General features: G+C 50.5%; 1 protein-coding gene across 3 annotated transcripts in view; it reads right to left on the minus strand.

Annotated features, from left to right (window-relative positions):
- LOC118214550 (protein diaphanous homolog 3-like) overlaps positions 1 to 18,940 on the minus strand; it is a 334,802-nt gene that overhangs the window by 212,997 nt on the left and 102,865 nt on the right. For all 3 annotated transcript variants that reach the window (XM_035394600.1, XM_035394601.1, XM_035394599.1), the window contains 3 exons: positions 5,313 to 5,387; positions 4,594 to 4,663; positions 145 to 281 (listed from right to left, as the gene is read on the minus strand). In XM_035394600.1, the coding sequence (XP_035250491.1) occupies positions 145 to 281; positions 4,594 to 4,663; positions 5,313 to 5,387 (282 nt within the window). The remainder of the gene's footprint in view (positions 1 to 144; positions 282 to 4,593; positions 4,664 to 5,312; positions 5,388 to 18,940) is intronic.

An 18,940-nucleotide genomic window follows, 5' to 3' on the forward strand; every position in this document is an offset into this window, starting at 1 on the left:
CGTGCGCGGTGTTGTATGTTGTGTGCAGGGTGTTGTGAGTTGCGTGCGCGGTGTTGTGTGTTGCGTGCAGGGTGTTGTGTGTTGTGTGTTGCGTGCAGGGTGTTGTGTGTTGCGTGCAGCATGTGGCGTGCAGGGTGGACCTACGTGTTCTCCTCGCCCACGATGCAAATGGCGGACAGCAGCTTGACCACGTCGGTCATCATGGCGGGCTGGCTGGGGTCGATGGCCCGGGCCAGCAGCGTCAGGCTCTTCTCCTCGCTCAGGATCCGCTCCAGGCCAAACTGCAACGCCACATCAACGTTACATCAACATTACATCAGCGTTACATCAACGTCACGTCAACCTCGGGCAAACATCACACCCCTCGCCACAGCAACAAAGGTCAGGAAGGTTAAAGCAACACTGGGGACCGAGGGAAGATTCGGACAGCTCTGGATCCAATGCAGATCGCCCCGAGACGTCAAGCTAACGTCACGGCTAACTGACTGCTGTCACGGCAACGGGCGCTTCTCCTGGCTTTGGCTCTGTGGCGGATCACTCTGGAGCATTCAGTCAGCATCCAAACCGCCACCAAAGCAGCAAACAGTCAGGTGTCAGAGCGGCATCAGCCGCTGAGGTAAGACTCGGGCTCCCCCGCTTCTGGTTCCTCTCCAAACCACGCTCGAGCGCCACATCAACGCCACGTCAACATCAGACCCAGCCCTCAGCCGCGCTGTCACCCCGGACCGCGCCCGGAGAGACGATCGACGTCGCGTCATCCTCGCAGAAACATCACGCCCGCCTCCGCGGCGGCGAGGAGCTGTCAGAGCCGCGTCAAAGAGACGCCACGGCAACATCACACCTAGAGCTGTGGCAACTCCTCAATACGGCGCGGCGCGGCTGTCAGTCTCCGCTCAGCGCCGCTTACGCAAGGAGCCCGGCCCTGACAAGCGCAGGCGCAGCGGCTGATTAATGTGCTCCTGCTTTACCCACCAGGCTCGCTCTGTGAGCGTCACACTGTGACACGAGCGCAGTCCTCACACCCGTAACATTATATTTACCATCATCCCAGGAGACTCCATATACCATGATGCATAGTGTATGATACTGCATGACACTCTATATGTCACAGATGCACACTGTATGATGCATGATACTGCATATACCACAAAGTGCACAGCAGGATTGTACAGCATACTGAATAAACAGTGGCGTACACTGATTGAACAACCGCAGAACTGTGCGTATCACGATGCACAGCCCCCTAAAGGATGACGCTTGATGGAAAGGCGTATTTCTACCTCCAGTCCCTGTGGTGTTGCAGAGCCGAATGGGTGCGGTGTGTGATAAGGGCCGGTTCTGTGCCTCTGAGAGGCCCGTACAGAGCGCGTGGTGTTCAGCTTCACGCGCTCCAGCCTCCTCTCCCAACGCAGGAGGCTGCACTCCCAGCCACTTCACAGCCTGGCTGCACAATCACACTTCACTGCTGCTACTACCATCAGCCCTCCTCATTCCATTCTCCGTCTCTCTAATGTTACGACTGAGTCGGGAATAAATAAATAAGGGGAACGGGTACACGCTGGCGCTGAGAATGCGCTGAGAGTGCGCTGAGAGTGCGCTGAGAATGCGCTGAGAATGCGCTGAGAATGTGCTGAGAATGCGCTGGGAATGCGCTGGGAATGCGCTGAGAATGCGCTGGGAATGCGCTGGGAATGCGCTGAGAATGCGCTGGGAATGCGCTGAGAATGCGCTGGGAATGCGCTGAGAATGCGCTGAGAATGCGCTGAGAATGCGCTGAGAATGCGCTGAGAGAGCGGTAATCAAAGGCATTTCTTGGAGGGCATAATGACGGAACGCTCCGGAATGAAGACCCGCCTTCCCTCCCGGGCAGGTAGGGCTGACATTTCCTGGGCTCAAGGACGAAGTGATGGAGGAGCAGCTGCCTGTTACCGCGACCGCCGAATAATCAAGAGGGGCAATTCGGCCCGACGCGAGGAACCAGCGAGAAAGGGGGAAGGGGGGGCGCAAGGGGGTCCCAGTTAGGCTGAAGGAGGGAGAACGGTGGGAGTCCCACAGTGGGGCTCCCCCCCCCCCCCGAAACGAGCCGGTGTGGCTCAGAGTTCCTCTTTCACACGGGGAATTGTCCACCGTCAGCCACCCGCTGCGCTTCTCCGCTGGAGCCGCAGCAGAAGAAAAAACAGACTAATTTAAACCTTTTCTCTCCCTCTCGCTTCCCCTGTTCTTCTGACACCGAACAGCCCAATGTATTGAGCCGCTGGAGAGCTCTCTGAGAGAGGAGAGAGCCGCCGGCTTTCTTTCTGAGTGGAGTGCCTGCCATTACGCCAATGCGGCTTTTCAAACAGAGGGCCTGCGCGTGGGAGGAGAACAACAGCCCCGCTTACCGCGCCCCGCTCACCAAAACGCGCCACAAACAGGGCCCGCTTACCGCGCCCCTGCAGGTCCCCACGTTCCAGAGACTCTATCTGGAAAAGTCCGTTAGAGCCTGAACAAACGGGGCTTAACGAGAGGGCAAACTGCTCTTCTGAACCGCTACGTTTCATAACATGTTTTCTTCTCTGAATATTTGGTAAATTCATTAAATATGATCATTTGGGCTGGTTCTGATTGCGTGAGCAGCTGGTGGGAAACACCTGGCTGTTTAGAGCGAGTGGAGTCTCTTTCACAGAGCGGGGACTGAGGGGAGGTGAGGGGACTCTCTTTCACAGAGCAGGGACTGAGGGGAGGTGAGGGGACTCTCTTTCACAGAGCAGGGACTGAGGGGAGGTGAGGGGACTCTCTTTCACAGAGCAGGGACTGAGGGGAGGTAAGGGGACTCTCTTTCACAGAGCGGGGACTGAGGGGAGGTGAGGGGACTCTCTTTCACAGAGCAGGGACTGAGGGGAGGTAAGGGGACTCTCTTTCACAGAGCGGGGACTGAGGGGAGGTGAGGGGACTCTCTTTCACAGAGCAGGGACTGAGTGTGGGTGATGAGTCTCTTTCACAGTGCTGGGGAGGTGACTGGACTGTCTTTCATTGAGCGGGGACTGAGGGGAGGTGAGGGGACTCTCTTTCACAGAGCAGGGACTGAGGGGAGGTGAGGGGACTCTCTTTCACAGAGCGGGGACTGAGGGGAGGTGGCTGGACTCTCTTTCACAGAGCGGGGACTGAGGGGAGGTGGCTGGACTCTCTTTCACAGAGCGGGGACTGAGGGGAGGTGAGGGGACTCTCTTTCACAGAGCAGGGACTGAGGGGAGGTGAGGGGACTCTCTTTCACAGAGCGGGGACTGAGGGGAGGTAAGGGGACTCTCTTTCACAGAGCAGGGACTGAGGGGAGGTGAGGGGAGTCTCTTTCACAGAGCGGGGACTGAGGGGAGGTGAGGGGACTCTCTTTCACAGAGCGGGGACTGAGGGGAGGTGACTGGAGTCTCTTTCACAGAGCGGGGACTGAGGGGAGTGCGAGATGCAGGTGCTCCTCCAGCTCTCTAGACCTGTTATCAGGGCGGATTAAGCATTACCATACAGAGAGCCTGCACGTGTCGGCTGGATTTATGCCGGAGCTGAATGTGATCCCTTAGTCTCTTCACCCATTACTAAATCACTCTCCGAGACGGCGCGTGCATCAGCAGCGCGTGGGAAACGCATCAGGTGCAGCCGGCGCTTTATCCGCCGCGTCGGCATTACAGGCTGCCGTGAACCCTCAGACTCGGAGAGAATAACGGGGGGGATATGAAAAGGCCGCTCTGGCTCCCTGTCTGATGAGATAAAGCCCCACGCAGCTTTTGGCTAGAATGCTCTAAGGCTAAGCTGCTGCCTGAGGACCAGTGAGCTGGCACCCCGGTGACCGGCCAGCCAATCGCCTCACAGGACGAGGAGCGGCACACTGACAGGACACGCCTCCGAAGCGGGCTCCAGCCGGCGTGGCCGTCCCATTAGCCCGCGCGTGGCGCTCGGCCGTGCCAGCTAATCCAGCGCTTTTCATTAAATTTCACAGCTTTGGCAGGCAGCACTGCTGCTCAACTGCTCTCGTAGCTTCTGAAGAGGTTGCAAGTTCAAATCCCACACAGAAATTCCAAGCAAGCACCTGTATTTCCCGCATGACTTAACTTCTAAACGTTAGGGTTTAAACGTGTAAAAATGATCCAGTTGCTCTTTCTTGGAGTGTGTTTATCATCCATAATTTATAGAGAAGTAACACTGGTTAAGTACATTACTCAGAGGTAGCGAGGCAGGAGCTTACCCGGGAATTGAAACTGCAACCCCTTTGTTGGCAAGCTTATCCACTTAAGCAGTGCACCTCAGTGCTGCCCCCCGACACAAACACAAGGCCCGCTCTCTCTGCTCAGCTTAGAGGGCCCCGTTTAAAGCCAACCAGCAGGCAGGCAGGCAGCACGAGCGTTATCAACATTTAAGAAAGAAAGAACACGGTGTGCAGCAGAGCCGGCCCAAACACGCCCTCGCTCCTTTCACAGAACCGGGATCTGGAAGATTCACAACTACTACATTTCCTTTCCACGTTTAGATATTCTGACAAGAAGAACAGGCCCTTTTCATGGTGCAAAGCCATTGCGAGCCAGGGACAAGCCAGGCAGTGAAATGATTGACGCTGCACTTTACCTTGTTGTTCATGAAGGCTTTCAGACACTGGATCACTTTGTGTTGGCTCTTCTTGTCGATAGGTTCTGGGCTAAAAAACAAACAGAATCATGAAAGGGGATTTTATTTTATCTATAAAGCACAATACTTTTGTTATTTCTTGAAATGCACATTTGGAATCCATTCCTCAGCCGTGCAACTTCCTCTGCTCATTCAGGCGCAGTCGTTGCGCTGGAAAGCAGGTCAGCTGACCAGAGGGGGCACTATTGCACAAAGCAGCAAGGAACACCCAGCAGAGCGGCAGTCAATTCCATTTTAGTCAATGCAAGAGATGAATTGAAATACAATCCAATATAACTGAAAAATCTTGAACATTTTCCCCCATTTATGATTTGAATGGGAAAAAAAATTCACAGTTCACAAAACTGAAATGGAACAGACAATCCCCACAATAGTCAACCCTCCTTCCTCAGGCAACACAAAGGCCATTTATGGGTCCCATCCACAGAGCACACTGGCACAGCCAGGAGGCTAGGGGCCAGTCACTGGGAGGCTAGCAGGAAAGTGTGCAGACTACAATGTTTCTATTCTTTCTTAGCTGATTTTTTTCCTTGCTACATGCAGACAGAGGAAAGGCAGAGAGGGTAAAGGAAGCACAGCTCCGGAGGTGCAGTAGAGGGGAATCGCAGGCGGGCTGAGAGTCGCCCTGTGGAGCATGCAGCACCACCCGCCAAACGTACTGTTTCTTATGGAGCAGCCTCTCCAGAGTGTCCAGCAGCAAACCCAGGCCTTCATGTCCAAAGCTCTGCACCCAGCTGTGAAAGGGGAGACAGGACGCCATTAAAAACAATCAGCTGATCTAACGTGGGGAGAGTCAGGAAGGAAAGCCAGCATGTACAGGTGTTTAAATGCTACGAAAATGAATTTCTGAGCGAACGAGTGAAGCAGGATCCATCTGGTACGCTGCATACCGACAGATGGAATTTATTTTGTACAACTCGCAATTTATCAATAAATCCCAAGAAGCTAACAATAGACCAATGAAGAAACATGAATTAAGGTCTGAGATTAACACTGAGGGGAATCATCAGCCAGCAGGGAAAAGCAGCCCAGGGCAGTGACACAATGTCGCTCAAGATTTGACACGTGTTAAGTGCAAATATTCCGCTGGAAAAGGTGGACAATTCCAAATTACATTCATTTTTAAACAAGCGTGTAATTAACGAAGGGTGGGGGGGGGGCATTCTGTCAGCTCGACAGAAGTATGTGCAGCAGACCACTATGTTGCGTAAAAGAAAAATTCAAGAACTGAATGAAACAACTGGCAGCATATCTGTGGTAATGGACAAATCAACAGATTGCACAGATAAGTACATTTTACATATTACATTTTGTTCTTCAAGGAAATCCCTCACGACCATGCTAACAAAGTGTACCCAACTGACCTAAATTACTCCTCAGTTGTGGATAGCATCTAGAAATGCTTATTGGAATATAATATTTATTTTGAAAACATGACTGCATGTGCCTGACAATGAGAGTTGTATATTAAGAGCATATAAAGGCACGAGCTATTATAAAAATGCAATACACCAGCCAGACAGAAGAAGTTGACCTATTTTATGATTCATAACATTAATAAGCATATTTTTTATTGAAATAAAGGCAAGAAATAAGATCAAAACATTTACTCTTTTTGCTCCGCCTCTTCAACAGTCTTCAGAATGATCACCTACTTCATATTTTGTCAGGTAATACAGTGAGAAAGTGAGATCAGATTCAAATTAGCTATAGCTAGCCCTTTTTCCATTAAAGAATTAGCCTATATCGCTATGCACATAGAAAGTTATTGCAATAACGGTAATGGAAAACGAGTCAAATCGACATATGACGTTAGACAAAATTTGCTCAGGTTAATCGTTGAAAATGGCAAGAGTCTTATTGACATGATCTGGTGGTATGAAAGTCGTAACATGAGAATCCATGAAACCTATTATAAAACTGAACAGCTTAAAAATGAATATTGTGCACATGCTCAGCAGATGCATAGCACAGAAAAAACAACAAACCGCCAATTTGTCAAAATTGTCAATGAAGTTGCAGAAATATTCAGCAGCATATTACAACCCTGATCAACTCTAAAATAATCCACATTTCTATCAACCGGCTCATGAATTCCTCGAGGCTGTTAGAGTTTTTGATCCCAAGCAAGTGTGCAGACTCGATGTGTAACCCTCCCGCTACACTCAATTCTGGGCTTTGATGAAAACTGCAGATTGGAGCTGAGCAATTACAAAATAATCTGCACAAGAAAGGAGCCCTGCAATGTCACTGGGTGAGTTCTGGGACACAGCTGAAGAAGCGTGTCCAAACCTCACAAACTCAGTCAAGGCAGAAAGATGCGTGTCTTTCTATGGACAAATTTTCACAACTTTATATGTGCCACACCAGTCTGACCTTTCTACTAATCACTGCAGCCAGTGACGGTGGCATAATGCAGAGATTTAGTAATCAGTGCAACACTGCGAGACATGCACTTTCCGATCAGTCGGAATAGCGGTACTATTAGTTTGGAGGGTTCTTTTTTACCAGTCTGTTCGGGCAAGTTAAAGCTGTATTATGCTTGTTCGACCACTTTTTTTCCCTTTTTTTTTTAACTTGTCCCAGACAATTGGACAAGTGTTAATGTCAAGCCCTGAGTGGTTTCCAGGCAATATCCGAAACAAACAGGGCCGTTCTTAGGCATGGTCATGGCAGCTGCCGTAAGGCAAGTAGCTGTCTGTGTCTGCTGAGGAACTGCTGAGTCACGCACAGGCCAAGGGAGGTGAGGAGCAGGGCACTGCAGGTACACAATCCAATGTCAACAAAACATGAGGAAAAAGCAACCAATCAGATGATCCCTCGATGGGCTCCTCTCCAATGTGCCTTAAGTTCCCTGCAGGAGTCGTGGTGACGGCGTGGCCTTGGTCTCCGCCCCCCCCCCACATCCTTCTGTCTGCTCAGACAGATGAATAAAGCCCGGCCGAATAAAAGATGCGAGTCAATAAGGCTTATCTGAGCCCGTCGGGGGACTCTGCTAAACGCTGGCAGATTCCCCCAGACACTGCGCTTCCCCTCTCTCGCTGTAACGACAGGTGTAACGGATTATAGATGTTTATTCCCGTCTATGCAAACAGACGGCCCCTCCCTCTGCACCGCGCTGGATTTGGCCGAGAGCCTGTAGGGGCAGGAACGCGAATCCGCTTGCATCCATATGGGGGGGGGTGGGGGGAGCACACGGGCACTGTGAGCCCGAGCGGGACAGCCACGGAACGGGCCATCGCCACAGAACCCCGCCGACAGACAGCCAGGACAAAGCTCATTCACTACGCCTGGGATCCCAATCCCGCAGCTGGCCCCCGTTACCACACGGGCGGGGCGGGGACCCAAAGGGGCTCCACACCAAGGCGGCGCCGGGCCTTTCGTGACGGGCGGGTGTGCGCGGCCGTTCTGTGAACTCAGGCTGGGTTGGACACGGCCCCTCAAGGCTCTCTCACAGCACAGTGAACTCAGGCTGGGTTGGACACAGCCCCTCAAGGCTCTCTCACAGCACAGTGAACTCAGGCTGGGTTGGACACGGCCCCTCAAGGCTCTCTCACAGCACAGTGAACTCAGGCTGGGTTGGACACGGCCCCTCAAGGCTCTCTCACAGCACAGTGAACTCAGGCTGGGTTGGACACGGCCCCTCAAGGCTCTCTCACAGCACAGTGAACTCAGGCTGGGTTGGACACGGCCCCTCAAGGCTCTCTCACAGCACAGTGAACTCAGGCTGGGTTGGACACGGCCCCTCAAGGCTCTCTCACAGCACAGTGAACTCAGGCTGGGTTGGACACGGCCCCTCAAGGCTCTCTCACAGCACAGTGAACTCACTGCAGCGTAGACTGCGTTTGAGAAGAACGGCCTGCGAGTGTAAGAAGCCCTGCGCAGCGGGAGGAAGGCTGCGATACTGGGCTGATGTAAATGAACGTGTGCAGCTGGTTCTGTGGGGACTGCTCAACAGCCTACACACACACAGCAGGCACTCGTGTGAAGTGAATTAGACCCGACTGCCCCCCCCGTGCATGTTAACTCCGGTCTGCTCTGATTCTGCATGCTGTTGCACGGGCAGCGTCAGCTACAGAGTGATGGCCTGTGGGCTAACGCTCGGCTCACAGGGTTCAGACCAGCTCCCAAAGGGGCGGCGAGCCTCCACCTCTCAGGGTCCACCTTTCATCCCAGGGCGTGTCTTTCATCCCAGGGCGTGCCTCTCATCCCAGGGCGTGTCTTTCATCCCAGGGCGTGCCTCTCATCCCAGGGCGTGCCTCTCATCCCAGGATGTGCCTACTATCTCAGGGTGCCTTTCATCATGGTTCCCAGCATGCTTTAAAACCTGTGGTGGTGACTACGCAATGGTAACAGCTGTGAGTCCTGCAGTAAAGCCCTACTGGGGTATTATGGACACTCAGTCCACTGTCTGACTCAGTGAAGGCCCTCCCTTTAATCCGCTTTGTGTGAATTAAACAGACCACTGAATGGGTCAGGAGGAGACGGTCGGGTTTGGCTAGCTCCCGTCTCCTCATAAGATAAGGTGGAGCCCGCAGCCTAGCTGTGACTACGAACGAAAGCCAATGAGGAGAGCCTGGAGCAGCGGAGGCCGCTGGGAGACAGACTGAGGTCCGGGTCCAATCGCCCCTTTCCCTCAGCTCTGACTGGCTAATAAACGCCACGCTGGCTGGATGCAGCCCAGCAGCCTTCCCACCAAATAACCATCAGCAGCTTCACCGTGGGTGTCCAGCCCCCGGCGCTCGTCCGGGTCGGTAGACCTGAGGCGTGAGAGAGCGCGCGGGCCGAGGCGTTAAGATTCCGTCAGCGCGCTGGAGCGGCCCTTCTCGGGAAGCGTCCGGCGTAGGGTGAAGGAGCGGCGCGGCGTGATTGCGGGCGGCTCGTAAGCGCTCATCACGCCGCACTCCAGCTCAGAGCGGCGCGGGGAGAAAGAGCCGCACGGTTGGGTGTCATCAGCAGAAAAAACATCAAGGGGCCAATCCTCAGAGCCAATGTCAAGAGACGTGGGTGCTCTTCAAAGCCAAGCCACAATTAAAATGGACTACTGGCAGCGCCCCTGACAGAGGACCGCCATTAACAACAACAGAGGGAAGCGCAGAGAGCCACTCTGTCCCCAAGGAGAGCAGCTGGACGTGTGACACACAGCCAGCGCAAACACGCTGCAGGGGACGCGGCCAGACCCGCTACAAAACACACCAGCTCCTAACCAGCAGCACATTACACACAGCTACAAAACACACCAGCTCCTAACCAGCAGCACATTACACACAGCTACAAAACACACCAGCTCCTAACCAGCAGCACATTACACACAGCTACAAAACACACCAGCTCCTAACCAGCAGCACATTACACACAGCTACAAAACACACCAGCTCCTAACCAGCAGCACATTACACACAGCTACAAAACACACCAGCTCCTAACCAGCAGCACATTACACACAGCTACAGAACACACCAGCTCCTAACCAGCAGCACATTACACAGGGTAAGAGCAAGAGTGTGTGAGTGAGTGTGTGTGTGCGTGAGTGAGTGCTTGGGTATGAGCGAATGAGTACGTGACAGAGAGAGCGTGTAAGTGTGTGTGTGAGTGAGTGTGTGCTCTGTGGGTTTTTTGGTGCAAAATTGGAAATTTTCACATCCAGAGCACACAGCCCGGCCAAAGACCCACATCTCTTTTAGGAAAATAATTTCAAGTAATTTTATGCATGAATAATCTGTGGCTCCCTGGATTGAATAATCAAATAATAAAATCCCCCAGCCCTAACCCCAGCACAGTGTTAAACTCCAAAGACATCAGAACTTTCTCACAATTTCAAGAATATTCATATGAATGAATAAAATTATTTCATGCGGGATTTTTTTTTAGGTGCTCCTTCAGACAAACTGATGAGAAAGTACAAAAAAATTAATTCACTTTTTTCCTAATCAACCAACAGCGAAATGCTTATCCAAGTCACTGATTAGGGATCTGACGGTCGAATGTTTCCACGATCAAATATTCAGCCTCATTCTGCGTCTCTTTGAAAGCCCCGAAGCCCGGAGGATGTGGGAGAAAGCCCGTGGAGCAGAGACGAAAATAATGTTTTAAAAACGACCGGAATTGAGGGGAAAAGCCGGTCCCTCCTCAATAATGGAGCTTTCCCCTATCTGGAACCGCAGTCACGGAGCAGGCCTCCCGTCACAAAACCAAAGCGCCGCTCTAAAATCCTAAAGACTTCTCCCACCATGCACCGCGCGCGCGCCAGCTGCCTGGCTTCATCCCGTACGCGCAGTCCTTCTGCGTGCTAATCCGCGGAGGAAAAGCAAATAAGTGTCCGATCTGCAAGGGGTGTTCATTTTCAGACAGATGCGTCCTTCACGACGATGCCGCCTTAAAAAATAACGGTGATAAAATAATAATAGGATGATAAAACCATTTGTTCGGCGCGTGCCGTTAAATGTAGCACTGCGCCGTTCCGTGGTTTTACTCCAGATGATTTTAGGCATTAATCAGTAACAGGCTGGTGCATTCCCTGCCTGTTTATGTTCACGTTAAAATCAAACGTGCAGGTTAAAGTGCATTGCCAAAATGCAAGAACATTCGAATGTACACTGTGGTGTCACTCTGACCCACAGCCTTTGTAAATGTATGATAACTCAGTGAGTGGGAACTATTAGTGGAGGTGTGAAATGCACCTTTTGGTACTTCTTTGTACTTTCTTCTTTTAAACACCAAAATAAAAAGCACCCTGCTTTAATAAAAGCCTTTACATTTTAATTACCTCTGAACCACTATTATTCATTTTTAAAGCATGCTGTGCATACAGTCCTTTCTCTTCAGTGTAACAGCAGTAAAACCCGGCTGCCCTGGGTAGAGTGAGGTGGTTTTAAAATAAACAGACCGTAAGAGGGAGGGAGGGAGGCCTCTGGCCTTTAATACAGCAGAAACAGGGCCTTTCAGAAGACCGCTCTGCATCCCCCTGCAATTCACAGGCCTGAGAGAGCCTGGCTCCTCCCAGCAAACACAGGGAAAGTGCAACCGCGTCACCGCCAGCAGTCAGCCCTCCCGCCGTGTTAGCCCAACCCGCTAACAACCCGCTACCTCACCCCCGCAGACAATCAGCTGGCGTTTAATACACCACACCCTGATACCTGCGCGTCTGGCGTGTGTGTGTAAAGCACACCGCTACACCGCAGAGGCTCTCTCCTTCCCTCCCTCTCCCGTCTGGAAAGAGAGAAGACCGACCGCGAACGTAAGAGCGAGAGAGCGATCATCCAGGCTGCCCTTCCGAAAGGAAGTGCAAAATAAACCTCTAAACCCTAAGCTGACCTGCCATCCCTTTATGAACACACTTTATACGAGGGATCCGAAACAGCCATGCAGGAGTAGTCTGAGCCACTGTAAAAAATGGCACAACTCTCAAATCTGGCACCTTACTGTGTCATTTGATTGAATTTTTCTGCCTCTTCCAACAGCTCTGAACCAGAGCATCTTACAGTGCAAACATTGTTACTCGGGAAAGAGAAAAGTAATCATAATAAAATTCATAAAATGATAAAAAATTAAAACGATTACGCCAAGCAGGCCGATTGGCGGACAGAGGTGCAGGCCGAGAAGGAAAGAGTCATCCATTTCAGGGAAAGCGGCATTTACAGTAATGCACTTATATAGAGCAAATATTTATATGAAGCCAGTGACATTTCACGGTCATGTTGGCATCCCTAATGCATTAAGCGCTACACGCTACGCAACTAATGAATCTGTGGGGAAGTTGAGTCTGAGCCCGCGCGTGTTTATAGCTCAGCTTCATCATAATAAAGGGGCTGCTTTACACAGCTATTGAGCTGCAGTCTGGGGAGCACGCGGGTCACCAGAAAGGTGATGATGTGGAGACGCACAAGCTTATTTATCCTGCTTTCCAAGGGGACAGGATTCTCAAAGTCCTACAAAATATAAGTGTCTGAAGGTACAGTCTCCCCTAATTAAGAGTGAAACTCATCCTTTATCTCCCGCTCACACACAGACGCACAAGGTTACAGTCAGTGACTAAGTTCCTGAACTCTTTCTCAGTGCATTTATTATAATGTAAAAATAATGTTGGTTGGCTAATCGGCAAAAATGTAGTTTAAAGTATAATTCTGATACCATATGCGTAAAAATGTGCCATATTGCGATAAACAGGTAAAACCAGAAACGTATAAAAGGCTTCACAGTAATCAAATGTCTCCAAGCGTTTAGCGTGCATTCATTCCAACAGCTTATTAATGTGTTAAACGCTGAGCTGATTGCTTATAATTAAGGCACCTGCTAGCCGTTAACGCGGGGAGCTTGCACAGCGAGCTCAAGCAGGTGTGCGCGAGTGTGTGTGTGTGTGTGTGTGAGTGAGAGTGTGTGTGAGTGTGTGTGTGTGTGTGTGTGTGTGTGTGTGTGTGAGTGAGAGTGTGTGTGAGTGTGTGTGTGTGTGTGTGTGAGAGTGTGTGTGTGTGTGTGTGTGTGTGTGTGTGTGTGAGTGTGTGTGTGAGTGAGAGTGTGTGTGTGTGTGTGTGTGTGTGTGTGTGTGTGAGTGTGTGTGTGTGTGAGCTCCGTCTCTCAGCGGTCTCCGGTATAACTCATTTTTACCCAATTTTCATAAATCAGGTTTTTTCCCATCACGAGGGCACTCTTTTTAACAGGCCTGCAGAGTGAGATGACCCTGGCCAGCTCACAAAAGGCATTGTGCGCTCCCTGAGAAAAGCAAGCCGCCAGCGCCCAGCAGCAGCAGGCCAGGATGTGCGGGGGCCTCTGAGCAGAGTGTAGCGCCCCCCCGAGGTGCTCCTAGGAGCCCCAGGTCCCTACAGCTTACAGGCAGATTGTCTTTCCATGTTTCAGCCTTACCCCCCCTCCATCAGCACGGGCTGTCTCCGCATGTAAATCACACGGGCCACTAGAACACGCGCGTGAGCTGAGATGCGGTAAGGGTGGACCCTGATGGAGTAAGGGGTCTGCGGTTACGCAGTGACCTGCTGAACGCCGTACCTTCCGTACCCATGTCAGACGCAACCTCTCGGTTTATCGATAACGGTCGCCACCGTAATGACCCTGCGTCACATGCTCATGCTGACGGGGCGGTGGCTGTCTGACAGCGTGCCACGCCCCTCGCAGCGCGTCGCCGGAGCGTGCGAGCGCGCCCGCGGCCCCCGGAGAGACGCGCCGCTCCAGACGCTGCCGATTAGAATGCAGCGCTGCCGCCATTTTAATGAACAGGCCGCACGACTCCCAGGCTCTCATCAAACTCGAGCGTGTACGCCAGCGCCAATTCCGTCAAACACAAATTAATTTGCGGGGACTCTCCCCCCCCCCACACTTCTCTAAAGAGCAGAAATAATGCTAATGAACTTTCCGTTTCAGACGGACGGGGAGACCAGGGATCTCAAATCTGCTGGAAAGCAGTTAAATCAATGATGAATTAGCCCAGATGAAGGGATGGGATGGGGATATGGCTCCAGATTAAACATCAGCATGCCAGTAAACACGTCGGCTGACATCGCTGCTGCCCGGGGGGGGGATGAAACTCGCCTCGTATTGAATACTTGGAGGAGGAGGAAACAAATTCATCATCCATGCAAAACATTCTAGTATCCATCCAGATACGTGTGCTAATAAGACTCCTGACACAAATGTTTCATTCACATGTAAAACAGAGTCAGGAGTGAGACAGAGACAGGAGTGATATTTGAGACAGAAGTGAGACAGGGACAGGAGTGATATTTGAGACAGGGGTGATATTTGAGACAGGAGTGAGACAGAGACAGGAGTGAGACAGAGTCAGGAGTGAGACAGAGACAGGAGTGAGACAGAGACAGGAGTGAGACAGAGACAGGAGTGATATTTGAGACAGGAGTGAGACAGAGACAGGAGTGAGACAGAGACAGGAGTGATATTTGAGACAGGAGTGAGACAGAGACAGGGGTGATATTTGAGACAGGAGTGATATTTGAGACAGGAGTGAGACAGAGACAGGAGTGATATTTGAGACAGGAGTGAGACAAAGACAGGAGTGATATTTGAGACAGGGGTGATATTTGAGACAGGAGTGAGACAGAGACAGGAGTGATATTTGAGACAGGAGTGAGACAGAGACAGGAGTGATATTTGAGACAGGGGTGATATTTGAGACAGGAGTGAGACAGAGACAGGAGTGAGACAGAGACAGGAGTGATATTTGAGACAGGAGTGAGACAGAGACAGGAGTGAGACAGAGACAGGAGTGATATTTGAGACAGGAGTGAGACAGAGACAGGAGTGATATTTGAGACAGGGGTGATATTTGAGACAGGAATGAGACAGAGACAGGAGTGAGAGATAAGAGTGACGTAGAGATTCACAGACACTGAGACAGATGGGTCCCAGGGTCTGACAGCACACATCACCCATATTTCCTCATCAGCAGAGTGGAAAGGGAGAACAATCAGCTGATGAATAAAGGAATAATTTGGCACAGGAACGCTGCGGCTCCTGCATCGGGGCCGGCTGTTTCCCAGAAGCGCGAAAGAGCGGACGCACATCGAGCTGGAACCGCGTCGCGCGATGGCGACGGATAAACCTTCCCCCAAATCAGCGAGCCAAGGGTGAGCCTCCAACAGCTGTCCAGAATCACACCGAGGGGAGGCAAACTTCATCAGCCCTATAATGGGAGGGTCTACTCCCAGCTGGCCAATCACAGTCTCCCATCAACCAATCAAAAGTGGTTGTGCCCCTTAGCAAAACAATTTGATTGACTTGGACTTCATTAGTATGACCCATCGCTGATAAACGAGTCTGCATAATCACAATGACTCTGTTTTAATACCATGACCATTATTTTTTTTGGTAGTTATGACACATAAATGGTTCCCTTTTCATCTACACAATCCCAATCATTATCCATCTTTGAATCAGAATTCACATCACATCAAGCCTGCACTGCCCCCTCTGTACTGAAGTGGTGAAGGGGGAGCTTTTACAGGGCAATGCTTTACAAGCCAACACATTTGTAAATGTACGAGCATGAAAATAAATTCATCACACAGTCCCCCAAAGCTCAATTAGAAACAATGTGTACCGTGGCACAAGATGGCTGAAATCTGGAGCGTTTGTAGAAGCTTATTTCCTGTGGAAACTGAGGCCCAGTAAGTGCTTCTGGGAAAGAAAAACAGTATAACAAATAATACTGCTGATGCCCTCTTTTTTTAGAAGAGCGGGATTCAGGACGTGAAACTGCCACAGCTCTCCTGTATGCCCAAAAGACAGAACAGAGTCCAAGTGGTTAGATGTTTAAAGGGATGTTTCACTTTTGTATAACAAGTAATTTTGTGGAGCTTACCCCATTGCATAGCGTGAATACTAGCAACATTCGCAGTCCCTGGTTTTCTAAATATCTGACGTATTTTGACATTTTATTGCCTTATAAAAGAAAAAGAAAACTTGGAAAAAGTTTGTTTTAACAAAGTGATGTATCCTTGCACACGATAACATTCACACGGGCGTGCAATAAAATGGCCTACGGTTTGCTGTATTTCGAGGCAATAGCCAGTCTGAAAATTGCTACTCTATTTGCAGAGACCTTCTGACGTTAGTATTCTTTTTGTTGATCTCTTGTCCTCCGCAGTTGGTGTGATTTAAAACTATTCATTTCGGCGAGGTCCCGAAAATGAATGGGGTGATTTGGGAGCCGGACAACCGGGAGGAACGGCGATGCCATTAACAGTCAAGAGGGACAGCTGATGTCGCTAGTATTCACGCTATGCAAATACAATGGGGTGAGCTCCACTAAATTACTTGTGTTATACAAGCGTGAAACGTCCCTTTATGTTGGCAGGAGGGAAAAATACTGTGCAAGAGTAAGAAGACACTTGCTTTGGTTCATTAGTGAAGGAAAAGGACAAAGTGACGCAGCTTTAAGACAGTGTGTCGACTGAAACCCTGTAACCCGTGTCAAACTCCACATCTTCTGCGCATACGTGACGTCCGACACGCTGGGGACGAGACTGGGGCGGTGCTACGTGGGAGACAGCTGCACGGCGTGCGGATCCACACGCACGTTAATGATCAAAGCTGGGTGGATCTCCAGTGGACAGCCCTGCGCGTCTCCAGGCCTAATGATGCTCGTCTGTTAGCGTTAGCACGTCACTGAGCGCTCAGGCCAGCGCCAAAACCGCACCGAGGGGGGGGGGGCAAACGACCAGGGCTGAGGCCCTCAAAACACCCAACCTAGAAACTAAACACATTTTAAAATGACAGTACGAGGACCAGACAACATCTCTGACCTTTATAATAAGGCATGTCATTGGAGGCCGGTAATCCAGGAGAAATGAGTCACTGCTTTTAAAAAGGTAGTTCAGGGAGTGTGCAGTGTTAAACTGTGAGCACAGAGGGTTAAGCACAGACGCGTGCGCGTACGCAGAGGAGTTTTGAGCGCTCCCTTTGGGGGGGGACCGCGCCAAAGCGGAGGCGAAGGCGAGGTGCGGTCAGCCCGCTCGTTACCGCCTCGCTGGGGTCCCCCGCGCTCGCGACCCTGGCATTAAAAATACCCCAAACAGATCCATCACTCCGTTCCCCGCAAGCCAAAACAGCCATAAATCAAAGAGAAAAATGAGGCGCCCTATCCGGCTAACTTCACGGCTACGTTAGCCTGCCTTCCGCTGCCTCCGGAGGGAACTCAGGGCTACGCCGACGTGCCGCGCTCCGAGCTGAAAATAACATTAACTCCGCGGGGTACAGTCACGCCTGCTTATGCAAGCCCGATCCAATTCACTACACCATCTTTAAGGACCGAGAAAATAACACAGCTGGAATTTATTTATTTGTTTGTTTGTTTGTTTGCATGCAGACAACAGGACAGGGATTGACACAATGAATATTGCAAACACACAAAATCATTAAAAACCATACAACACGTGCAGCTGTATCCCCCATTATTACAAAAATATGAAAATGAAGGAAGAAAATTTAAATAAAATAAAAAACTGCAAATCTAGCAATTTCATGTCAAGGGGTCACATGACTGATTGGCTTTCAGTCATCATAGCAATTGCAATTGAAAATTTGTAAAACTGGTGCGTTGTCGTATAATGCCTGCATTTCAAATATGTGTGGCCCTGATTTAAAAAAGGCTGAATGGCCTAATTCAGTTAATCTGTGAAGGACTATACAAGGAGTTCCCCAAGTACCCACTGTCAGATAAACAATCCAACTACAGGCCTCTGTTTGGCCTCCTACTCCTATAATCCTAAATATAAGGTTTGACCATTAATTTAGTAAAAACTGATGTCATCACAACACTTTGTCTCCTTTTCACCAAAATCCCTTGCTGGCCTGGCTGGCTACTATAATATTTCAGTAACCGTGACTATACAATCCCTACAGGTGGAGGATCTTTCATTTCAAATAGTGTCTGAGCAGTCATATGAATTTGCTTATTGGAGAAGGAGCTAGATCATTAGTTATCATACCCCTCAGAAGTACTGTATATGCCAGACACGCAATGTTGACAGAAGTTAAAAATTGCACTCCTTGACTGTTACAGTAATGATATTCTGACTGTTTTTTGTGTAGAACTTTCAGACTGCTTCTGTAAACTGTGTAAAAGTTTAAGCGTATGCGCGCATAACTTTGCAGCATTTGTTGACAGCTGACCTCTGATGAATCTATAATTGCTAAGATGAAATTTGACGGCACGTTTCAAGCGCAGGACTTATGCAATAATACACACGCCTCCAGTATTCACACCACTGGAAAAGTTCAGCAAAGAAGGCTGCATGAAATAAACAATACAAGAATTAAGTTATGGTACACGCTCAAAATAATGAGAAGATTATATTCCTTTATACTAACGCGATTGTGGGGGTCGCGCTGTCTACACGACTAACACGGGAGTGTTTATATAATTTGCTTTTTTATTGCAGTGAAGTGGAGTGTACAGTGCATTGGATTTGGGCGGACTAATGCGATTCCTGCAGGCGCGCTGAAGAGCAAAGCGGGCATCGGAGGAGAACAGAGTAACGGTGATGCCATCCAGAGTAATCCCCGCTCGGCCGCTGGATAACGACACAAGGGCTCACGCAGGCGCAGCGGCGCATCGACGGAACGAGCGGAGGGGCGCAGACGGCGGCCGGCCTGGCGTGGCGTGGCGTTTACGGACGGAGGCGTGGGCGGAGACGAGAGGACGGGCCCCGCCTGCCCGGGGGTTACGACACAGGGGCATCGGGGCCGTTTCCCGACCGGCCCCCTAATCCTCTCTTCTGGAGCATCAGGGGCTCCGGATGGGAACAGGAGTTTCTGCTGC

This window comes from Anguilla anguilla, chromosome 15, assembly GCF_013347855.1.
Source record: "Anguilla anguilla isolate fAngAng1 chromosome 15, fAngAng1.pri, whole genome shotgun sequence".
Lineage (NCBI taxonomy): Eukaryota > Metazoa > Chordata > Actinopteri > Anguilliformes > Anguillidae > Anguilla > Anguilla anguilla.